The sequence below is a fragment of the Haemaphysalis longicornis genome, unplaced genomic scaffold (assembly GCF_048455015.1).
Source record: "Haemaphysalis longicornis isolate Haplotype H1 unplaced genomic scaffold, Haemaphysalis longicornis Haplotype H1 scaffold_12, whole genome shotgun sequence".
In the NCBI taxonomy this organism is placed as follows: Eukaryota; Metazoa; Arthropoda; class Arachnida; order Ixodida; family Ixodidae; genus Haemaphysalis; species Haemaphysalis longicornis.
Window position 1 is genome coordinate 41,652,857 of NW_027526225.1, and position 21,009 is coordinate 41,673,865.

Consider the following 21,009-nt stretch of genomic DNA (forward strand, 5'->3'; position numbering starts at 1 on the left):
TGTGGTTTCCCTCCCTGTTTTTTAGATGCAGAGAATCTGATTCACTCGCCTTGTCCCTCAGGCGTCGTCGTCGTCGTCGTCGGCGTTGTCCACCCCTCCCCCATTCTCCTCCCCGCGCCAGCTGAGCTCTTCGCCGCTCACCCCCTCTCCTCTCCGATAGCGAACACTCTCTTGCGAGGGGCATTGGATTGGATTCGATTGGATTGGATTGGATTGGATTGGCTTGGCTTGGCTTGGATTGGATTAAAGTGGATTGTGTTGGATTATATTACGTCATAGCCGCGGCACGTTGCGTCATAGCCGCGGCAGACGCGCTGGGGCCGGCGCATGTGCAGTACTCTCTCTTCCGCGGTTTCCTTTCCTTCGGGCGCGCTGCGCATATAATCGGTGTGCCGTTCTCCGGCGAAGCAACATCCACGCTTGGCTCAAACACCTACAGTCCACGCCGCTTTACAAGTACGCCAACGTCGTCATCGACTGGAACCGGCTACCGCAGTCCCCTCAACGTTATGCGCGCTATAAAACGCGGTCCCTTCCCCGCTCTGCCTATGCGTCCCATCTACACAGGGGTTCCCGCGAGGCGACGTAGGAGTTTTCTTTTTTTCTCTTCTCTTTTTTCTTTTTCTCTTTTTCCTTTTTCTGTTTTTCTTTTGTCCTTTTTTTTCTTGACCTAGTTATTCCACCCCTTCTCTACCTTCTCTGAATTTGGAAAATAAGAAAGTGGAGAAAGTGGAGACCGGTATTCTGGAGGTCGTGGGTTCGGATCCCACCTGGCGGGCATTTTTTCTCCACTTTCTTATTTTCCATATTCTTTATCTTGACCAACTACATCCTCCCCTTTGCTTTCCGAGGTTTTCTTGACTGCCAATTGTTATTTCTGTCTTATTTCAACGAGCCCCTCATTTCCTATTCTGATTCGCTACATGCATAGCGAGGGCCTCTGTTCTGGCAGTCTTGGTGCCATAGGGAGCTTAAGAGGGTTCAACGCTGGTCGACCACTCTCGACATGTCGTAGACGCTCGAGTCACGGCCCGGGGGTTAAAAAGAAGGTCCCCTTCACCCCGAGTAGTCGGAGTGGCGCTGGCTAACACCCCCAAGCGCAGGAAACAAAAACACCTGAACATAAATACCCCAGGAAGTGGAGGCTAAAGTAGCCCCGCCGGTAGCGTAGTGGTTATCGCACCAGACCGGTATTCTGGAGGTCATGGGTTCGGATCCTACCTGGCGGGCATTTTTTCTCCACTTTCTTATTTTCCAAATTCTTTATCTTGACCAACTACATCCTCCACTTTGCTTTCCGAGGTTTTTTTGACTTGCAATTCTTATTTCTGTCTTATATATATATATATATATATATATATATATATATATATATATATATATATATATATATATATATATATATATATATATATATAGACTGAAAAGATAAAAACTCACACAGAGCGCGACAAAAATAAGGTTAGTAGAGACAGAGACAAACGAGAAAGACTTAGAAAATAAAAATAAGTTTACTGACGTTTCAGGGAGAGGACTCCCTTTCTTCAGAGTACAAAATAAGTTCGTTTCAGAGCTATATATACAGAAAATGTAGCAAGCGCGAGGGCAAGGTAAGAGGAGGGAGAGTTTGTACAAATGGATTCATGGTTGGTGGGTAGCAAAAGAATGAAGGGAGAGCGGGAAAATTAATTACAACAAGGATAATAAGAACACACAGTCACGCGGTACGAACTTGGAAAAAAAGAGAGAGACAAGAACCAAACACAGAGAAAAAAATAATCCATAATTAAAAATAAAAATAATAATAAATAACAAGGTAATTTTCCTCCCCCGTTGCAACGGGGGTGAAAGAGGGGTCAAAACAAGATAGGCCCATGCCCGTGTTTGACATGGGCAAAAAGATTAGTCACGCGGAACGAAGACGTTCCAAAGAAGATATGCACACAAAGGGCGAACATCTGCCCATTCACACCCGTTCTAGGAATCCAAGTAAGGTCATTGAAACAAGAGACACGTGGCTTCTGTTGGTGGGAGGCGGGCGTCGCGCCCAAAAGCAGTAGGACAGGCAGTTTCGACAGGAAAGAGTGTACATTGGTATACAAAGAGCGAAAAAAAAAATAAATAAATGAAAAATAACCACGTAATTTTCCCCTCCCTGGTGGCAACGGGGGTGAAAGAGGGGTCAAAACAAGATATGCCCATGCACGTGTTTGACATTGGCAAAAAGATTAGTCACGCGGAACAAGGAAACGAAGATATGCAAATGCACACAAAGGATGAACATCTGCCCATACACACCCGTTCTAAGAATCCTGGTAAGGTAATTGAAACGTGAGACACGTGGCTTCTGTTGGTGGGAGGCGGGGGTCGCGCCCAAAAGCAGTAGGATAGGTAGTTTGGACTCGAAATGAGTGTACATTGACAGGGGAAAAAAGACAAGGTCAAACAAGTCATAAAAAAAAAAGGTCATTAAAAGAAAAAAAAAGAAAACAGGCAGGTGCACGCGTATGACGCGGCAGCAAGTGGTATTCATCTGCCCGGCGCATGGTGCCAGTTCAGGGAATGCCGAGGCGGTCAGCAACGAATATTAGAAAACAACAATACAAAAAAGAAAAAGGACACGAAAACAATCGCACACGCTCGCGTTCACAAATTAATTGCAAGGTGAGAATATCAAAGCTAAAAATGGTACTGCAGCCTTCTACCCAGAACACAATGTCCAGACTTGTTCATCAAATTTGCTTCAGTGAAGCCATTGTGCTAAAAAACGTCGTGCTAGCACGAAACTATACCCAACTACGAGAGCTCGCCAACTAATGGGAGAATATAATTGAGGGAAAGAAATGAACAGGCATAACACTAGCCTGAGAAATGCAGCCGAAATTTTAATCGGAGGAAAGACAGGTTAATTTCCCATAACTTTCATTTATGCCAAACGACGCTGATTTAAACTTATAGATAAGGTAAGACTCACGAACCTCGCGATCGTGATGCGTTTTAAAACTAGATTCAAGAATTGTGGCCTTCAGTTGTTCAAAAGAATGACCAGGAGTGTTAACATGCTTTGATAGAGGCAAAGAAGGGCAGGTTTTTGCATGGGAGCGGTGATTGTTAAACCTCAAACGAAAGGGTGTTTCAGTCTGGCCAATGTATTGTTTGCCGCAGAGGGTGCATTCCAGCAGGTATACGACGTTGGCGGAATCAAAGTTAAAGTTCCCTTTTACATTAACATAATAGTTTGAAGCTGTGCTGTCGGCGCGCTGTGTGGTGGTCATTTGTGGGCATACCTTACACCGTGGTTTGTTACAGGGCATGCAACCAGTAGTCTGTGGTCGGCTGATGCTGGATTTAGTGAGAACGTCGCCCAAATTTTTGCTGCGTCTATAAACAACACCTGGTGGCTCGGGGAATATTCTCTTTAGGCGTTCACTGTGAGCGAGGATATTGTGATGTTTCCTTAGTATGGAATCAACTTTCGGAGAAGAGGCCGAATGGGTCAAAACGAGGCTGGTTTGTTGATTGGGTTTTGGAGCTTTTTTTCGGAGAATTTCGGTGCGGTTCAACTGGTTAGCTCGTGTAATCGCGTCATCGATCACCTGCTCTGGGTATTTTTGATTTAAGAGTGCGGTTTTAAGTTCTCTGCAGTTGGAATCGAAATCCGCCTGGCTTGTGCAGATTCGCCTAAAACGGTGAGATTGGCTGTAAGGTATTGCAGTCTTGCAGTGCCTGACATGGCTGCTGTGGAAGTGCAAATACTGGCGCGTGTCCGTAGGTTTCCTGTAGAGATTAGTCTGAAGTCTGCCCTGAGAAACTGTGACAGTAACATCCAGGAAATTTATGCTGTGCGTAGAGTAGGAATGAGAGAGGGAGATGGTAGGATGCGCAAGGTTAAAAGCCTCAATAAACGCAAGAAGTTCCATTTCACCGTGCTGCCAAATCATGAATATATCATCTATATACCTTTTGTAGTACAATGGCTTCAAACTTTGGGTTGCGAGGAAGTTTGTCTCTAGACATCCCATAAAGATGTTCGCATAGTTGGGCCCGATTTTGGTTCCCATTGATGTTCCGCTGACTTGCACGTAATTGACACCATCAAACTCAAAATAGTTAAGTTCAAGGATAAGGTGAAGGAAAGTTTCAAGGGTGAGAGAATCGATAGGTTTGTCACCCGCCGACCCCTCATACGCACATGATACAGCGGTGATCCCATCGGCATGCGGAATGTTAGTGTACAGCGACACGACATCTAGGGTAACAAGTAAACAGTTGTTGGGAATTTCCATCTTCATGATATCTGAGAGAAAATCATTTGTATCCTTAATGAAGGATGGAAAGCTGGGGGGAATGTCGCGAATGAGAGAGTCGACATACCGCGAGAGGTTCTCGGTGACAGTACCAATGCCAGAGACAATGGGGCGACCTGGGTTGTTATTTTTATGAATCTTAGGAAGAAGGTAGAATCTACCGGCTACTGGGCTTAAGGGGATAAGAGAACGAGCAGTTGTTTCAGTTATTTCCTGATTTTGAACAAGTTCAGTGAGTTTTTCTTTTACAATTAGCTTATAATCATTAGTGGGATCGCTAGGGAGTACTTTGTAGAACGCAGATTCTGATAGTTGTCTATGAGCCTCGTTGACATAGTCAGCTTTGTCGAGGATCACGATGGCGCCTCCTTTATCGGCCGGTTTGATTACTATTTCGGGGCAACCTGCGAGTTCCTCCAGGGCTTTCTTTTCCTTGTTGGTGATGTTACAGCGGAAAGGGATTTGCTTTTGGTATGCTGCTCGTACATCGCGATGAACGGCTTTAATATACATGTCGAGGCATGTATCGCGCTGCGTGGGAGGGGTCCAGTGCTTATGGCTAGGTAATGCGGTTCGGGCTTCGTCGGTTGGAGGACGGTCATGGAAGTACTCTCTCAGTCTCATATTTCTGGCGAAGTTGTCTAAGTCCTTAAAAAGTTGAAATTCGTTGAAACCGCCAGTTGCCGGGCAAAAATTCAGACCTTTTGACAAGGCGCTCATCTGATCTGGTGACAGGGTAATACTAGAGAGGTTCATCACATTTCCGGTGAGATTTTTGTTAGTTTCAGTAGCCTGGGGAGAGGTTACAGAAGGGGAATAAAAATTTGGGTTTGCGTTGGCAGACTCGCTAGTACTGGCACTAATGAGAGCTTGTGAATGGTTAGTATTTGGCGCGTTTAAGGGGCGATTTTCATGTGCATTCCCAGATAATGGACAGCCATTAGTAATGGGGCTAACTTTATTCTTGCGGATGTTGTCATTGCTAGGGATATTATCTCGGGAAAATTTACGGACTTTTGTTTCGGATATAGCGGATGCCTTTTTGGATTCGTAGCTGCGTAGAAGGCCTGATTCTCTTTCGCTTAGATCCTTACTAAGAATTTCCTCTTCCTGGCGGAGGGAATGGGACATAGTCTCGTAGTGATCTAGAATTATCTGCGTTAATTGCAAGGATGCGTTGTCTAGTACTTGTTGCCACTTTTTTTTGTTGGAAGGGGACAGTTCGGCAGTTGCAGGTCTCAGTCTAACCCTCAAACCCATGGGAGCTACCTCGGCAGACAAATACTACCTCGAAGCTGGGGCTTGCACCCCAGCTTCGAGGGTGTGGCTGTGCTTGCTAGCCACATCCGCGAGCTTTGCTTCACGCAAAAGCGCTGCAACCCTCCCGGGTGGCGCGAGGTCGCATGCACCGCCGCCCAAGCTCGCGCAGGGGCCTCATACGACCATGACTTCCCACAGCTGCCTCTGCTCCCCTCCAGCCCATCCTCCTCCACGACGTCCCCGGACACACGGTCCAACCGGCCAGCCCCGTGTGCTGCCGTGACCACGGCAGCTGTGCTGCCGGTAGGAGGTGTGCTGCCCCGTGTGCTGCCGGTAGGAGGTGCGCTTTCTATATTCTCCAATGACATCTTTTTGAACTGCCTTGATGTACGTATCCATATACTTCCATCGGTTAGCCATTGGACGCCACTACCGCAACGTGACAAGTATATGGATACGTACATCAAGGCGGTTCAAAAAGATGTAATAGGAGAATATCGAAAGCGCACGTTTTACCGACCGAATCTCAAAGGAAAGTAACAGAGGGCACTAGAAATCCTTAGCAGGCGCTGTGCCATCATTATAAAGCCCGCTGATAAAGGAGGAGCCATTGTTGTCATGAACCAAACGGATTATAACGCTGAAGCGCAAAGGAAATTAGGTGACACGCCTTTCTACCAGCCCCTTGCGGCCGATCCGACATTAGAATACAAAGAACGAGTCCGCAGTACCATAATTGAACTTAGGGATGGAAAACTGATAGACAAAAAAACTGCGCGTGCTCTTATTCCATTGCACTGCACGCCAGGACGTTTTTACCTCCTTCCCAAAATTCACAAATTGAACAATCCTGGCAGGCCCATAGTCTCTGGCATAGAAACCGTGACCGAGAACATTTCTAGCTATGTCAACAACATTATAAGGGAAATCCCGCCCACATTCAATTCGTACATAAAGTATACTACTCATTTTCTAAGTTAAATAAAAGACCTCATGAAACCGGATAACTCCTTCCTTGTAACATTAGATGTAGCCTCTTTGTATACAAACATACCTCACGCCTGTGGAATCGAATCCGTCATTAGTGCCTACGAAAATTCAGAAGGGGACAAACCTGTTGACAGCAACACTTTGCCCAAACTATTAACTTTAATATTTGGATTAAACAATTTTGAATTCGATAACCAGCACTACGCCCAAATAAGTGCCACATCTATGGGGACAAAAATAGACCCAAATTATGCAAACATATTCATGGAAACCCTTGAGACACAGTTCTTAGAGAACTTCCCTTTAACACCACTGTTTTACTAGCGGTACATCGACGACATTTCGTTGGTTTGGTCTCATGGTGAGGAAACCCTCAATCAATTCATATCCGATTTCAACAGTGCTCACAGTGATATCTCATTCTCACATGAGTATTCAACTTCTACAATAAATTTTCTTGACGTGAAGATAACAACTAACGGACGCAGACTGAATACTTCGGTGTACAGAAAACCCACCAACCGCCACCAATACTTGAACTTTCACAGCAGCCATGTGAGACACTGCAAAGCGGCCATTGCATACAGCCAAGCCCTACGCTTGCGCAGAATTTGCTCTAACCAAAATGACTTCGCTTCTAATTGTGATCAGCTCCGCATTGACCTCGCATGACAAAAATACCCACTACCCCTCATTGAAGATTCAATCAGGAAGGCATCACAACAGGAGCGTTCTAGACTTGTTAGTGGCAATAAAACCTCCACTTTGATGTCACAAACCAATCTGATTCTGACATATTCAGCATCTGGCCCAAACGTCAATGCAATTTCAAGGAGACACCACAACATATTGCTCCAGAGTGAAAGAATGAAGAACGTCATTCCAGACCCACCACGCGTGGTGTATCGCCGGGCAAGAAACATCAGAGGCATTGTAACATCATCTCGTCAAGAGAAACTAGTTTCACAGGTTCCACACCATGTGGAAAACCCCGGTGCAGATTGTGTCTGATTATGACACCAACAACAAGCGCTCAGAGCAGGGGATCTGACTTTTCCATGCAGATTAGCGGCAGCTTTAATTGTGACACTTCAAATATAGTTTACCTCCTAGAATGTGGTGCTTGTGGTGCGCAATATATTGGACAGACTGAAAATTCTTTTAGAACTCGCATCAATAATCACAGATCCGATGCAAAAACAAAACCTTATCTCCCCCTTTCAAAACATATCAACTCTTTGAAACACCAGTTCGACCAATTTAAGGCCACAGTGCTCCAATCAGCATTTAAAACCCATTTCGACAGGGAAGCCTGCGAATCTTATCTGATCCACAAATACAACACTCTCACAAGAGGTATCAATGAGTCTCCGGGGAGGCTGTCGTGCCTTCAAACCTATACCTTGTAGCGGCACATATCGCATGTTACCACTTCTCAAGCGTTGGTCGGTTCATCGTTGTCAGCAGGTTACTTTTCCGTATGTTTTAATGCTTCTCATAAACGAAATTTTGCTGTATCCCATGATTACACTTTCCAAGCACTATTCGGTCTAGTGTTGTGAATAAGTTATTTTCTCCGTATGCTTCATTGCTCTTTTGCCCGAAATGTCACTTTGTAAGCTATTTTTGTTCACTGCTATGGATACCCATGTCCTACGATTTGTACGCGTGTATTCTTTTTTTTGTTCTTTCGTTTGTCAGTTTGTTTAAAGAATGCTGTGTGGGAATTCATTCTGCCATTGATGACTAGCTACGAAGTGTCATTTGTTTCCTAGATCACTGGAGATTTGTTCTCGTACGTGCGTCACATCTTTGCTTTACTTCTTTCATAATGTGAAAGCCCTTGAAACTTGCAAAAATATCAAATGTAAGCTAACAATTTGTTGTATCTATCCATTTCTTGTCATGAGCCTGGGGCTCGTTCAACTGCTTTTTTCTGTGTGCTGTTTTTTTGTTTATTTCCTGCCTTGTGTGTCATTTCTCAAGACACTCGCACAACCTGTGCTCTTCTTGGGAGCTCACGCACACCTCTGTCGGCGTCGGCGCTTATCGCTGGGTCGTCATTGTTCGCCTTGTGCACGGGACGCGGGCCGGGGATAAGTCATTTGTGGCTATTATCTGGTCTCCTCGGGAAGCGGCGGCATTTTCCTTTGAGGACGCGGCCCCCTCGCTAATCCGCCCGCCTGGGTTCTTGAACTTCAACGTCGCCTTCTGCCATTTTGCGTTCCCCAGTGTCTGGATGACTAATTGTCGATTCTACGCTTCCGCCTATTGCGGCACGTTGTTTCCGCTCCTTTGGAGTGAGATGCCCAGTACCCATTCCTTATTTGTTTACTTTTCCTAATATTGCTGTGCGTGGGTGGGCGGTGGCTGAAGGAAACAAGCTTCCTAAGTGCCTCGCTTTTGCTTTTCGCCGCGTTGTATATTGATATGTATTACCTGCGCGCCCAGTCGTGCAGTACGTTTCTTTCCACTTGTTTCTTGCTCTACTTCCTTCTTGTACACTTTTGAAATCATGTGTCCATATGTGCTCACAGCGCTCCCTACCAGCCTACATATACCCCGTATTCGACTCTTGTACTTCACTTGAAAAAGGCTGCATCCCAGCCGAAACGTCGTATTAAATATTGTTGTTTTTCGTGGTGACTCTAATTTAATATACTATTCAGCTGCCAATGCCAAGCCCTGTACTGTTATATATATATATATATATATATATATATATATATATATATATATATATATATATATATATATATATATAGGGAGCAGTTGAACTTTTGGAGATGGTAGAGAACACAAGAAAAGAAAACTTTCAACAAGGTAACAGCACGATTGTTGCCCGTCTCTTTGCTGAAACGTTGACAACAATCGTGCTTTTACCTTGTTGAAAGTTTTCTTTTCTTATATATATATGTATGTATGTATGTATGTATATAAAGAGAAAGAGAGAGCGATAGGCGTCAGCTCCCTCTCTGGGTGAAACTGGGAAACTGAAAACTTTCTGCCAATGCCAGGGACGATTGCCGTAGAGCTTACTGTTACCTGTCGCCTTGAGCGTCGGGCTGATCAGTCTGGCCCGGTCCATTGGCCGCCTGGGGAAGGACGAGTCGATGAAGATGTACCCGCCTGCATTGAGTCAACGAGAAGCGGTGTCAACTCTTGGCGTGCTTCGTACGTCACCCCACGGGCGTGCATCAGGCACAACTTGTAGACTGATGGCTATATATGGAACAAGAAAAGCAAGAGTGCATGCCCAGCTCCAAACCAAGCGTGATTTAGTCCAACGTTAATGTATTCGAAGCACCCGGCGCAAAACGTGTTCTCAATCTTAATCATTCATATTTATTTATTTATCTTTACCTTTTTATTTATTTATTTATTTATTTTTTATTTCATTTTTTTATTTACTGAATACTTCCAGCCTGATTGCAGGTTTTAGTCAGGAGTAGGAATACAAAGGCCCAATTCTCTAAAACGACATTCCGTCGTTTCGAAACGCCGTGTGCTGTGGGGACGTGAGAATTCCTCCAGAAAAGCACTGTGGCAAGGGCGCAAAGCGACACTTAATGTCCCCGTCGTTCCGCTTGTCGGTTCGCGTCTTGCCGCGGTGCTTTTGTGCCTGGATTCTTACGTCCCGAATACACATGCATTTGCATGGCGCTACCCCAACGACGGCCTCTCGTTTTAGAGAATTGGGCGCCAGGCTCACATCTGCTCGTATGAACGGTCGCTAACAAAAGCACTCAGACATTACAAGTCTCTGGCTTTCGTAGTGTGGCTTTAATAATAGGGACGTGTTTTCTGGCACGTAAAGCAAATCTTTCACGCCGCCGTGTTGGGAGCAGAGCAGAGTGCGAGTGGGGGGACTCACCAGTCATCTCGTCTTTTCCGAAGGAGCTGTAGTCCCTAGAGGGTCCAGTGAGGAAGCTCTGGCTTCCGCGCCCTTGTTCCCAGTTGAAGTCATCGTCGGTGTCGGCATTTTGCCAGCCGCAGTAGCCGCCTTCAAATGTGCAGTGGCCTGTCGATTCATCAAAACAATACGTTAGTTTTTTATTTCTGCGCAACCATTTCCCTAGCAAAGGTTTCTTAGTAGGGAAAAAACGTACGCGTAATTTAGAAATTGGAGGAAGCGGTGAAAAGAAAAGACAAGAGTAGCGACTTGAAGGTTTTCAGCGGAGCATTTGAATTGTGCATACCTCGGGACGCATGAAGCTTTGTAATTCCGACAAAAATTAAACTTTTTTCGGTCACCACTGAGTTGTATTAAAGCATGGCGTGGTAAGAAGAAGGCGGAGCTTATACTAAATACTTATTTTCTCTCAATAAAAGTAAGCTATACCGACTGTATTGTGAGAAGACAACGCTGAGAAAGTGTCCCCTGCGTGGCTAATGGTTGGCGGTTAAACCTTGGCTCTCCAAATGTCAACGACGTGCTTAACTCCTTGAAAGGGAATGTTTCGATATAATCTGGCTGCAGGGCATGGGATTGATTTCATAAGAGTTCTCGAGACGTAGATGCTGCTACTAAGTTCTTACTTTAACCACCATGAATTCGGTTGCTGCTAACTTTCTACTAGTGCCACCGCCTCAATACATCTCTGCAAGAGATCATGGTACGGTTTTTCTAGTGTGTCGATCCTAAAAAGAACCAGTTCGGTTACGGTTAGGGAAAATTTTTTCGTTCTGGTTCGGTTCTGGTTCACCTAAACGCAACCCGCACCGGATCGCGAACCGGTTCGCAAAGTTCAATTATTATAGATGTGCTAAAAAAGCTGCGTAGTTTAAACCGACCATAAAAACTGAATGCAATACTAGAACATTCAAAACACTGAATTCCATTGTAGAAGTTGTGAAATTTGAAATGCAACCGTTAGCAATTAGGCGAGATAATAAGAAAACACGTAGTGACGATTTACAAGCTAGTTTGCCGCCCAGCCCTTCTGTCTTTCAGAATACAAAAAAAAAACCACCAAGGTTCACGACTGCCTGCGGGATGTTCTTTCTCCTGCATCCTTCGGTTTTCTTTTTCAAATCAGACCCTTTTCTCTGCCATCACCCTGAACATAAAACCCCACGAGTTAGGCCCCTGTACAGGCGCGTCACCTCCGTTTATTAGCAGACGATGTGTTTTTCTACCAGCGATGTGCTTTTTTCTCTTCATTCTCCTCTCCCATCGCGCCATTGAGTGCAGGTGTACGCTCTCACTAAGAAAAATGTCCACAGCACACCCTTTCTTTCTTACTTCCTCGAAAGGAATAAACAAAAGAAAGCATTTCGTGTGTGGACGCGGCGTATGTGCGCGCTTTTGGTGACGGTGTTGTGCATGTTGTTATGTTGTTAAACAGCCCAGGAGTATTTTAAGGCGGAAGCTGTCTTAGTGGGACCAATAGTCTCCTGTCAAGAGAGTCATGTATTTTCCCATTGCAAAGTTCCTTGGCCGAACAGATCAACTAAGTTCTTTAGACGCATGGCGTGTGTCTGAATCAGGGCTTCCATTGTGTCAAAGAGGATACTTGGAAACCGCGAGAAAAGAACACCCACCTAAACAAGACTTGAAAAAAAGAAAGCGAAAATTGGTTACCAGATCTAAATGCGACGTTGTCAAATCTATTATATGATACGGTTTACATGGCAGCCAGGGAAATTTCCGGTCATATGTATTTAAGGCTATGCTGCGGATTGCACCGATATTATTAGCTCGTACTGTATGAAACACTGCATTTCTTGCGGTATACTGATGAGATATTTTTGAAATTGGCTTTCAAGAATGCTGCGATGGAGGTGTGGTAGAAAAACCAGGAAATATGTGCAACAGAGCTTCAAGAAGCGTAGAAATATACAAGAGGAGGAGGTGGATCTTCTTGGCAGCATAATCGTCTCTGTTTAAATTTCTCCGCAGGATAATTTTCATGGGCATGCCTGAACATAACCACAGAGTACGCAAGCTCTTCATTGTCTCTCCGCTAATTTCCAAAACGCTCGACAAGATCTCCTTTTTCTCCTTCTTCTTCGCCTTAATGAAGTGGCCCGTGCCTACAAGGGGAACTGGCTAGGGCATAGCGGTGGCTATTTAGTTAAGAAATAAAATAATATATGTAAAAGAAAAAAATTACGCCCACCTCCCCTCGCGGGAACACTGGTGTGATGCTACGCTGAGGGGGGTTCAAGCGCAAGCGGAGAGCAACCGTCGACCGAAATGCCGCCGGAGAGCGGCACAATGGTTATATGCGCAGCGCGTCCGAAGGAGAGGAGACCGCGGAGAGAGAGAGTGCCGCGGCTATGAGGCAACACAATCAAAAACAATCCACTTTAGTCCAATCCCATACAAATCCAATCCAATCCAAGTCAAGCCAAGCCAAGCCAAGCCAAGCTAAGCCAAGTCAATCCAATCGAATCCAATCCAATGCCCCTCGCGAGAGAGTGTTCGCTATCGGAGGGGATAGGAGGAGAGTGGCTGCGGACAACAACAACGGACGCACGCGGACAACAACGGACGCACGCAGGAAGGACAGGCCCGCCGACAAGAGATGCTCTGAGCGTCGCATCTAAAAATAACAAACATAACCAGATTCCTCAGTATAGGCGGTGATACTAGGATAAAATTATTGTTTCACATCTCTTAGTTCCATTTCGTCCACTTGTTCTTCTGTTCACTTGTTCGTCAACGCTTGTGGACAGCTCTTGGTCGACCTCTTCACTGCCGTCCGAATCCACGATAAGCCACTTCCCCCAGGAAAAATAACTTGCGAAAACATCCACGAAACAGTCCGAGCTGTCAGGTGGGAACTCGCAACGAAGGTGCCTTGTTATTGATATGACGTCACGCCAAAAACACACTCGAATTAGGAAAATAAATTTAGCTCGTCTTGATCCCTGCTGCGACAGGATCTCGCGAATTTTCGATACGGAATAGGATTTGCGTACACGTTCGCCAGGCGTTATTTGATCTATTCTGTTGCAACCACATTTCTAAGGGAGGGTTCCCGAGTTTTTTTGTCACTACATTTTTATTTTACTTAGTTCCCATTTGTGAATTTAGGTCAGTTCGAGAAAAAAAATACTCAGCTGTCCTGAATTATGGCGTCTGGTTCCATCATGCGTGCGGATTTTTTAGACTGACAAACTAGAATGCATGGGTGGTTTCAGAAACGTTGCGGTATTTATTTCTACTCCATACTTTCCCTGGCACTTTCCTCAGGACATGGTTCTGTACTCTGGGGCGCGAGCTCCGGAGTGAGCTACGACATCCCTTGATGCTGTAGCCGCTTGGACCCTGCGTTATATCTCGACAAACGTCGTTGGCTCATAAATTTATGTTCAATATACGGCGGTTACGGAATATTCTTGCCCAGAACCCGTTTTTAGGTAAGGTACCCGAAGAACCTTCTGTTTGCTGTTCCGGTGAAGAATGCGTACACATTAAACAGTGTAACTGTGATGTCTGCATTGTATTAGCAATAGCGGTGTGCTCTTTTTACTGATCCGTTGCGAACGAAGAAGAGCAAGTTTCAATAACTCACTCTAAATGAGGTGGAAGCGTAATAATGTACAACGGGTGATCATACTGTTTAAATCATAGCGAAGAAATGAGTGAACACGATCATTTTGCGGCACATACCCAGGCAGTTATCGCCGGCTTCCTCCATCCTGTCGAATAAGATGTCGTCCAGGGCGATGTAGCCGCGAAATTTGCGCGCCGGGTCACCGCGTCCTTTGGGCACCGCCTCGAACCATACCTGCCATTGCAAACAGCAGGAGAGATGGGTATGTTGTGGCTGACCAATCATTTTCTTAGTTGGGTAGCATAAAAAGCCAACCAAAGGAGTCAGACAAATCAAAGCTCAGGTTTCGCCCATACTGAGCAGAAACGAAAGGGAACACAGCCTGGAGAGCGCAACGAAGGCGCATTGACTTTTAACAATCAATGCGACGACTGCAGAAACCTAAAGCGCATACGGCGCGTGCGTCGCATGCGGGAAAAGCATAATTCACGCAAAATCACCTTTAAACATAGGCAGCTTGTCTACATCCCCGCTAGAAATGACGCCGTAAATCCTTGCGCATAGTTAACTAGACACCAGATTAAGCCTATGAAGTGTGTAAGAAGGGAATGACGTGCATTCAGGGCTTGCATTCTACGGCAACTGCTAAGCACCGTCCCTCTAATGAAAACAGCGAATGTGAGTAGTTTGCAGAATTGAAAACAGTGCAAGAGCAAGACAGGGTGAAGACAAGAACCCAACATCGCCCTGTTGCTGCCGGCTCCTCCGTCCGGCTCTCCCACAGTACGACGAGGGCGATGACAGCTTCTGGTGAAAATATGGGAGCGGAAAACAAAAGTGTCCTTGAAAGGCACACTAAAGGCTGAGTGAAATTTTGTTTCAAGCGAGGGATCAGAAGTTTCCAAGCTCTCTCGGCTTCTGATCGACGAGCGACGCTGGGGAATAGGAAAACGAAGCCGGCATTTCCCGCAGCCGCTTCCCTTTCATTTTTTCGGGACGTAATCATTGCACCACAAAATAGCAGCGAAGCCCCGGGGTGGTCTAGAGCGCAAACGCTGGCATCGGTAGCTTTTAGGCCTCCAAGCGATGGCCTGCTACGGCAACGTTTTTCTGGCCAAGGAGGCTGGCGTGGGCTTTTGTGATTTTTCACGGCGGAATGAGAAACGCGTTTAGATGTTCGAGCTGCCCGCGTGTTTGCCTACTGCCGCGTCCCAGACCCCATCGAGGCAGCTGCGAGCGTGAAGTGCCACAGCGAGGCAAGTGCCGTTAGAATATCAAGCGCTGCGTCCCGCGCCCCCGCCTGGCAGCGTTCACAACGGTGCCTTAACCTCGTCTGGCGATCAAAGCCATCTCATATTAGGTTCTCTAGTTCGGCGCGAGCCTGTCGCGAAATCAGCAATCTTCACGGAAGCCGTGTCGGCAATCGTCGTTTCCTACATTCCCCGATGGCTGAAACATAACAATGACAGTGACGCACGCTTTACGGATTATCAACGGCGGCCTGAGACGAACAGGAGGATCGGTCAGCTTACCACGTGCCGTAAATTCACTTCACGGGTCAATATGTTCGAACCGGGCGTGCTTTACGGGTAGCAACATTTAAATAAAGTGCTATACTCCTTCTCTTACTCCTCAACCGCGCGCGGAGAATGGGAGATTAGAAGGTTAGAAGCCACTTTGTTCCTTGTACCGCTTCTAATGAACGGAGCTGGCTGCTCCCTTCCGGGTATATTACTTGGAGAAGCTCGGACGCTCATCGTCGTAGGTTATTATTGACCTCGCTAATTGCGCACCAACACCTTTCTAAACGAAACTAAAAGCATGAGGACTGACTGAATAACGAACGAAGCTGCCTTCCTCGCAGTGCATAAAATCTGTAGTCTACGTTTTGTAGCGAAAGCTACACTACGCTACCTCGGGCCATCTTCGCGGGCTGACCACTTTTGGCTCTCAGAGCTAGAGGTGAAACCACACCCCCTTCAGCAAGCGCCGGGCACGGAGCAGCGGCCCGATGTCGGGTAGAGATAGGCGCCAGGGGACAAATAGGCTTAATCTTGGATGAAACCAACGCGAACCTAAACAAAGACAACGGAACGGAACACAAGGGTAGACGATGATCTAAAAAGTAAAGTTTAAAATAAAGAAAGGGGAATGTAAACACTTAACCCTAAACAATGAAGAACACTGCGCATGAGCAAAACAACTCAACAAAAGCCATGGTGATAACGCAACTAGATAAACATCGGCTTCAGTCAAGGCCCACCCAGATGTGCAATCTCTTTGGGATGAAGACACACACTTACTTGTCTGACACACTTATGTTCTCTTTCTGCTACGCGGAACGCCTCCATAATTTCACGGGGCGTTGGTTCACGGGCCTAAATAAAATGTCTATGACAGGAAAATTAGGTTTACATCCGCTGCACTTAGCAATATGTGAATAAAGGTGGGATGATGGGAGCCCTTTATTGACAATTCATGCTGTCTCAAACGCACATTGAAACACCTTGTGCTCCACTTCCTTCGTCTTTGTTTAGGTTCCCGCTAGTTTCATCCAAGAATATGTCTTACCACCCAGTCCAGCTTGCAACCCTTCTGCCAAGGGATAGGCGCAGAGGGAACGGAGTAAAATGTGCTGTTGGGCTAGTTGGGGCTATATGAATTACGAAAATTGCGCTAAATGAACAAACAGAGGCAGGAAGAAGACAGAGCCTTGCGGGGAACCCGAGTCGCTACCTTGTGGAGCGCATGGCATGGAGCAGCGGCCCAATGGCGGGGAGCGATAGGTGGCAGGGAGAGAGAGATAGGCGAGGAGGGAACGGAGACGTGCGCGGAACCTGTGTCACCACCTGGCGGAAGACGGCGAGGAGGCCGCCACCTCAGCGATAAGCGCGCCACAAAGGAAGTCCAGGAAGTGACGTACGGCGCAGAGCCGTGTGCGATGTGGGAAGATGAAGATCCAGCTGTGGTAGCTCGTACAGTGGCGAGGCTGTACGATGATGATAAACAAGCAGTGATCTTATTGCAACCATGTCTGTAAATCACTGCAAAATGTCATTTCGACCACACCCGACAATGGGCCCAGCCAGGGCAGTGAAGCTTTCGCTATCAACCAGGGCTAACCAAAGCTCACCCACGGCAATTATTTGGATGCGATGAGCTCACTAAAAGCTTTGATTGATGTTTATTTAATGTGCTCAACCACTTCGAAACTGTTTACTTCGGGAAAACATCGATAGATGCTTCTCCAATGAGCTCTCACTGTTGAACACTCTTGTTACGTCACAAAACCATAGTACTGAAAAGCCTACGGCGCTTCGCCCCATTGTTTTCACGTTTCTGGCGTTTTCTGTTTTATTAAACCTCTTCTGCTAGCACGAGTGGTGTATTTAGATTCACGGCATTGTACTCTACCAACGCAGGTCAACTTGTTTCCACCCTTTAGTACCCTTTAACAAAGCAAAGGGCCTGCAGCAACACAGAACCTCGTGGCATCCTGGAAGACACTCGAAAAGCAAACTGGCGACAGCCTCAAGTCAGGAGAAATCAAAGAACTGAACATTTCCTCGATCAGCGCTATGGAAATTTGAAACGAGAAAGAGACCCAGCAACATGCATTTCAATTGTTTTCAAAGTCCCTAACGCTTTCAGAACACACTGAACCAACAGATGCAGTACTTAGAGTGGGGGTCACAAAGTGCCTCCGCCAGAAACTTTCGCTCTATACCGATTAGATAAACTTAGAACTTGCCGACAAAGTTTCTTCGTTTCCCGTCTTGGAGTTCTTATAGGGCTAGACTTACGTTATTACAGCCGTGTAGCGGCTATTGGTCGGAATTTTTTCAGTTGCATCATTGCACGCATAACAGCCACTGAAAAAATTGCCTCCAATCCACGCTGCCGAGGGGGTCGGAAAGCAGAGCTTTAAACGACACCCACAACAATTGCCCAAGAGGCGTCACTTGAATTTGCATACGTCGCTCTACAAAGAGTGAAACCAGAGACTCTCCCAGCCGTTACCTTGAATTCGCCGGAGCGAAGTCCCGAACGCAGGAGCATCCGGCCCGGCAAGGCAAGAGCGGCGGACGCCGCCGCTGTAGCCCGGCCGCGCGTCGGTGGAAAGTTAAGGGAGCGGAGCGCCTTTCGAATGTTGAGACAGCAGAACCTAGCCATCCGGATGTGCTAGCTTTGTGGTTACAGCACCGCGTGACACATGCGCAGACACCGAAACAATTCGGCATGTGAGCTTAGTGATTCCATAGATTTAAACTAGTTAGTTTAGCAAGTTTGAGAATTGCGAGAAAGCTGAAGAAACTGTTATAATGGCTTTTTATCAGATCCAGTTGCTCCTTTCGCATTTTGTAATACCTCTTAAACCACAACCGAATGGGTATTCACCAATTTAGGAAATAAAGTCCCATTCGTGGCAAGCAGTACGCAAAACGTATAGATTTATCGAGCGGCCAGATGCCTGTATGTAGTCTCTACATTTTGTTTTCGCACCTCGCAAACAAATTCTTAACGTATCTTTGCCGTTCGCTCACCTAATTCCGTCGGGTCTGGGTTGCACAGCAGGTGCTGTCGAGAAAGTTAATCAAGCTGTGCGAAGAAAGCACCCGATGGAACCGAAACAGCGTCAAAAGAGGCCGAAAACAACTGTCGCTAAAGCAGACGACAAAGCCCTACCGCCGAACCACCCGCCGATGCGAGCAGTCAATTGCAGGCGGGCAACGCTGGGTAATAGTGCCTTACCACCGCGCCATCTACACTGTGTTCCGTGAGTGAAAAGCAGCCTTCCCATCCCCAGCCGCGTTGGGAGTTTCTGGTCCCGCACGCCACGACAGAACCATTGGCAGGTAGAGCTAGAAAGCTTTACTTTAAAAACCACAAAAGCAAAGCAGAAACGGAACTGCGATCTGCTGCGACGAACAAATTAACGCAGTGCCGCTTAGCGCTTGTGATTACTATAGCTTTCGTAGTGCTTCCAGGCGGGAACGAAAAGGTGAAAGCGTTTATAAGAAGTGTTGCAGAGTTCGTTGAAAGGACTACCGAAACGTTACAGCAGAGCTCAAGAAATAAAAAGGCACGCGGATGAACACTCCGACCGCCATCTGAATCATCATCAAGTGGCTGCCGGGTGACACCGGCTACTCTGGGAACTGGACGGCTCATTTGTGCTGAAAAGCAAGACACAGCTCAATCTCCGCCCGAAAACCCAGGCAGTCAACCCTAATGGTTCTACTTCACAGCCATGAAAATAAAGGGATTAGAAGAGCAACGTCGTGGATAAAACTGTCTCGCTACGACCCGGTACCCAAGGGCTGTCTCGAGGAGTGCAAGTTTTCATGAATAATGTGCGATGTGGCTACACCACGCAACAAGATATTATCGGGTTGTGGAAGTGGTGGAAGCATCAAAACGATAAAAGCCGCCTGCCCTGACCACCGCCAATAAAGGGCTACGCGTATGCCAGTGCTACCAACGCGTATTGCATCTTTTGAGAGTGTCAAAAGCTTACCATTATTCGCAATAGGTGTCGGCCACCACTGATGCTGGTGTCTAATTGCGAACACGCGATACAGTCTTGAACCGACGCCGTACAGACACTTTACTCGCCATGGAGTTTCGCCGGCGAAGACTCCACGGCTCCACTGCGACAGCCATCCACCTTGACGCGTTTTTGAGCTTTTGCTCTTGCTTATTGTGAAGTAACTAACCGGTATATGATGGCAGATTTATTATTACTGTGTGTAGGTAGAAAGTACGATGCACAGCCCAGCCCTCAAGAATCGGGTTATTTATTGTCAACCCCTGCCCAAGCGCCATCAGGAATTTCCAAGCGTCTTAGTAGCGTTACGTCAAACCTCCCAAAGTTATTTTTAAGAATGCGGGCGTCGTGTTTAGAATTCACATGTGAATATTTTATGGACCACTGAAGTTGTGGATGTATTTGCTTCACTGTGATGAACAGCCGAAAGAGGCACGAGAATTTAGCGGGGTAAAAAACATGACACCAGCACTACGAGGCGTGAATGCAGTTCTATCGCGTTCCTTTCTTCCGGTGCTGATGAGAATGAAGTTTCATAAGCCGATAATTGGTATGGCGCAGACAACCCCAAAAGCGCATGAATGAAAAGTTCCTTGAGTTACGTTGGGACTGATTTCAAAAAACATTCCGCATCACAGCGACCACTTGGAAAGAGTGTAATCTCCGGCACAAGGAACCCATCTGCGACTTGGCCCCACTTTCCTATAAGCACGAAGAGTTGGTTTCTTTCTAGTAAATACTTTGAATGGCCGTGCATCAACACAGTTTCCTACATACACTTAAACGTATCCATTGTGGCAGCACTCCAGCGGTGATGGCGCTGGGGCTGAGCGACAACCAATGAGAGCAGGCCACGCGTCGCCGGTGAGCAAGCAGCCACGAACGCTACGAGCGCGGAATAAAACGGGGCCCCAGTTTTTGGGAGCTCGGCATAGAGTTCAGACGCTTCTCAGCTCGTCTCCCTGTCACGTTCGCCGCACCATTATAATAAAACTTAATTTACACAGACTGTGGCTCTCTTCCAACAAACTGTCAGTAGGTTGTCGAAGGGGCATCTTTTTCTGTTTCTCTCTCGAATCCGTCTCAATGCGATGAAACTTGTATCTAGTACTGATGCAACAGCAAGCTGAGAGTGTTTCCAACTGGAACGCAGGAACATTACGACGTCTATTTGGGCACATGGGCTTCTGAAGAAGTCAGTGGGTAAAAATTCATTACAGATTAGGGAAAGGCGGTAAAAAATATCTGCTGCTAGTGAAATAAATATTTTGACAGATCTCTGTACAAAACGCTCTGAAATGCAGTCACCAGAAGACACGCAAAATATTCCTGCATGGATGAGCTAACCGTGCATAGAAAAACCCCGAGCGATGTGGTTATCAGGACTGTTATAAATCAA

The 21,009-nt window shown here is 46.5% G+C and overlaps 1 protein-coding gene across 1 annotated transcript in view; it reads right to left on the minus strand.

Annotated features, from left to right (window-relative positions):
• The window catches only part of LOC144162580 (MAM and LDL-receptor class A domain-containing protein 1-like), a 145,595-nt gene that overhangs the window by 76,796 nt on the left and 47,790 nt on the right, over window positions 1-21,009 (minus strand). The window contains exons 6-8 of the mRNA XM_077693173.1: window positions 14,179-14,296; window positions 10,432-10,578; window positions 9,603-9,686 (exon numbers count right to left, since the gene is read on the minus strand). Coding sequence (XP_077549299.1) covers window positions 9,603-9,686; window positions 10,432-10,578; window positions 14,179-14,296 — 349 coding nt within the window. The remainder of the gene's footprint in view (window positions 1-9,602; window positions 9,687-10,431; window positions 10,579-14,178; window positions 14,297-21,009) is intronic.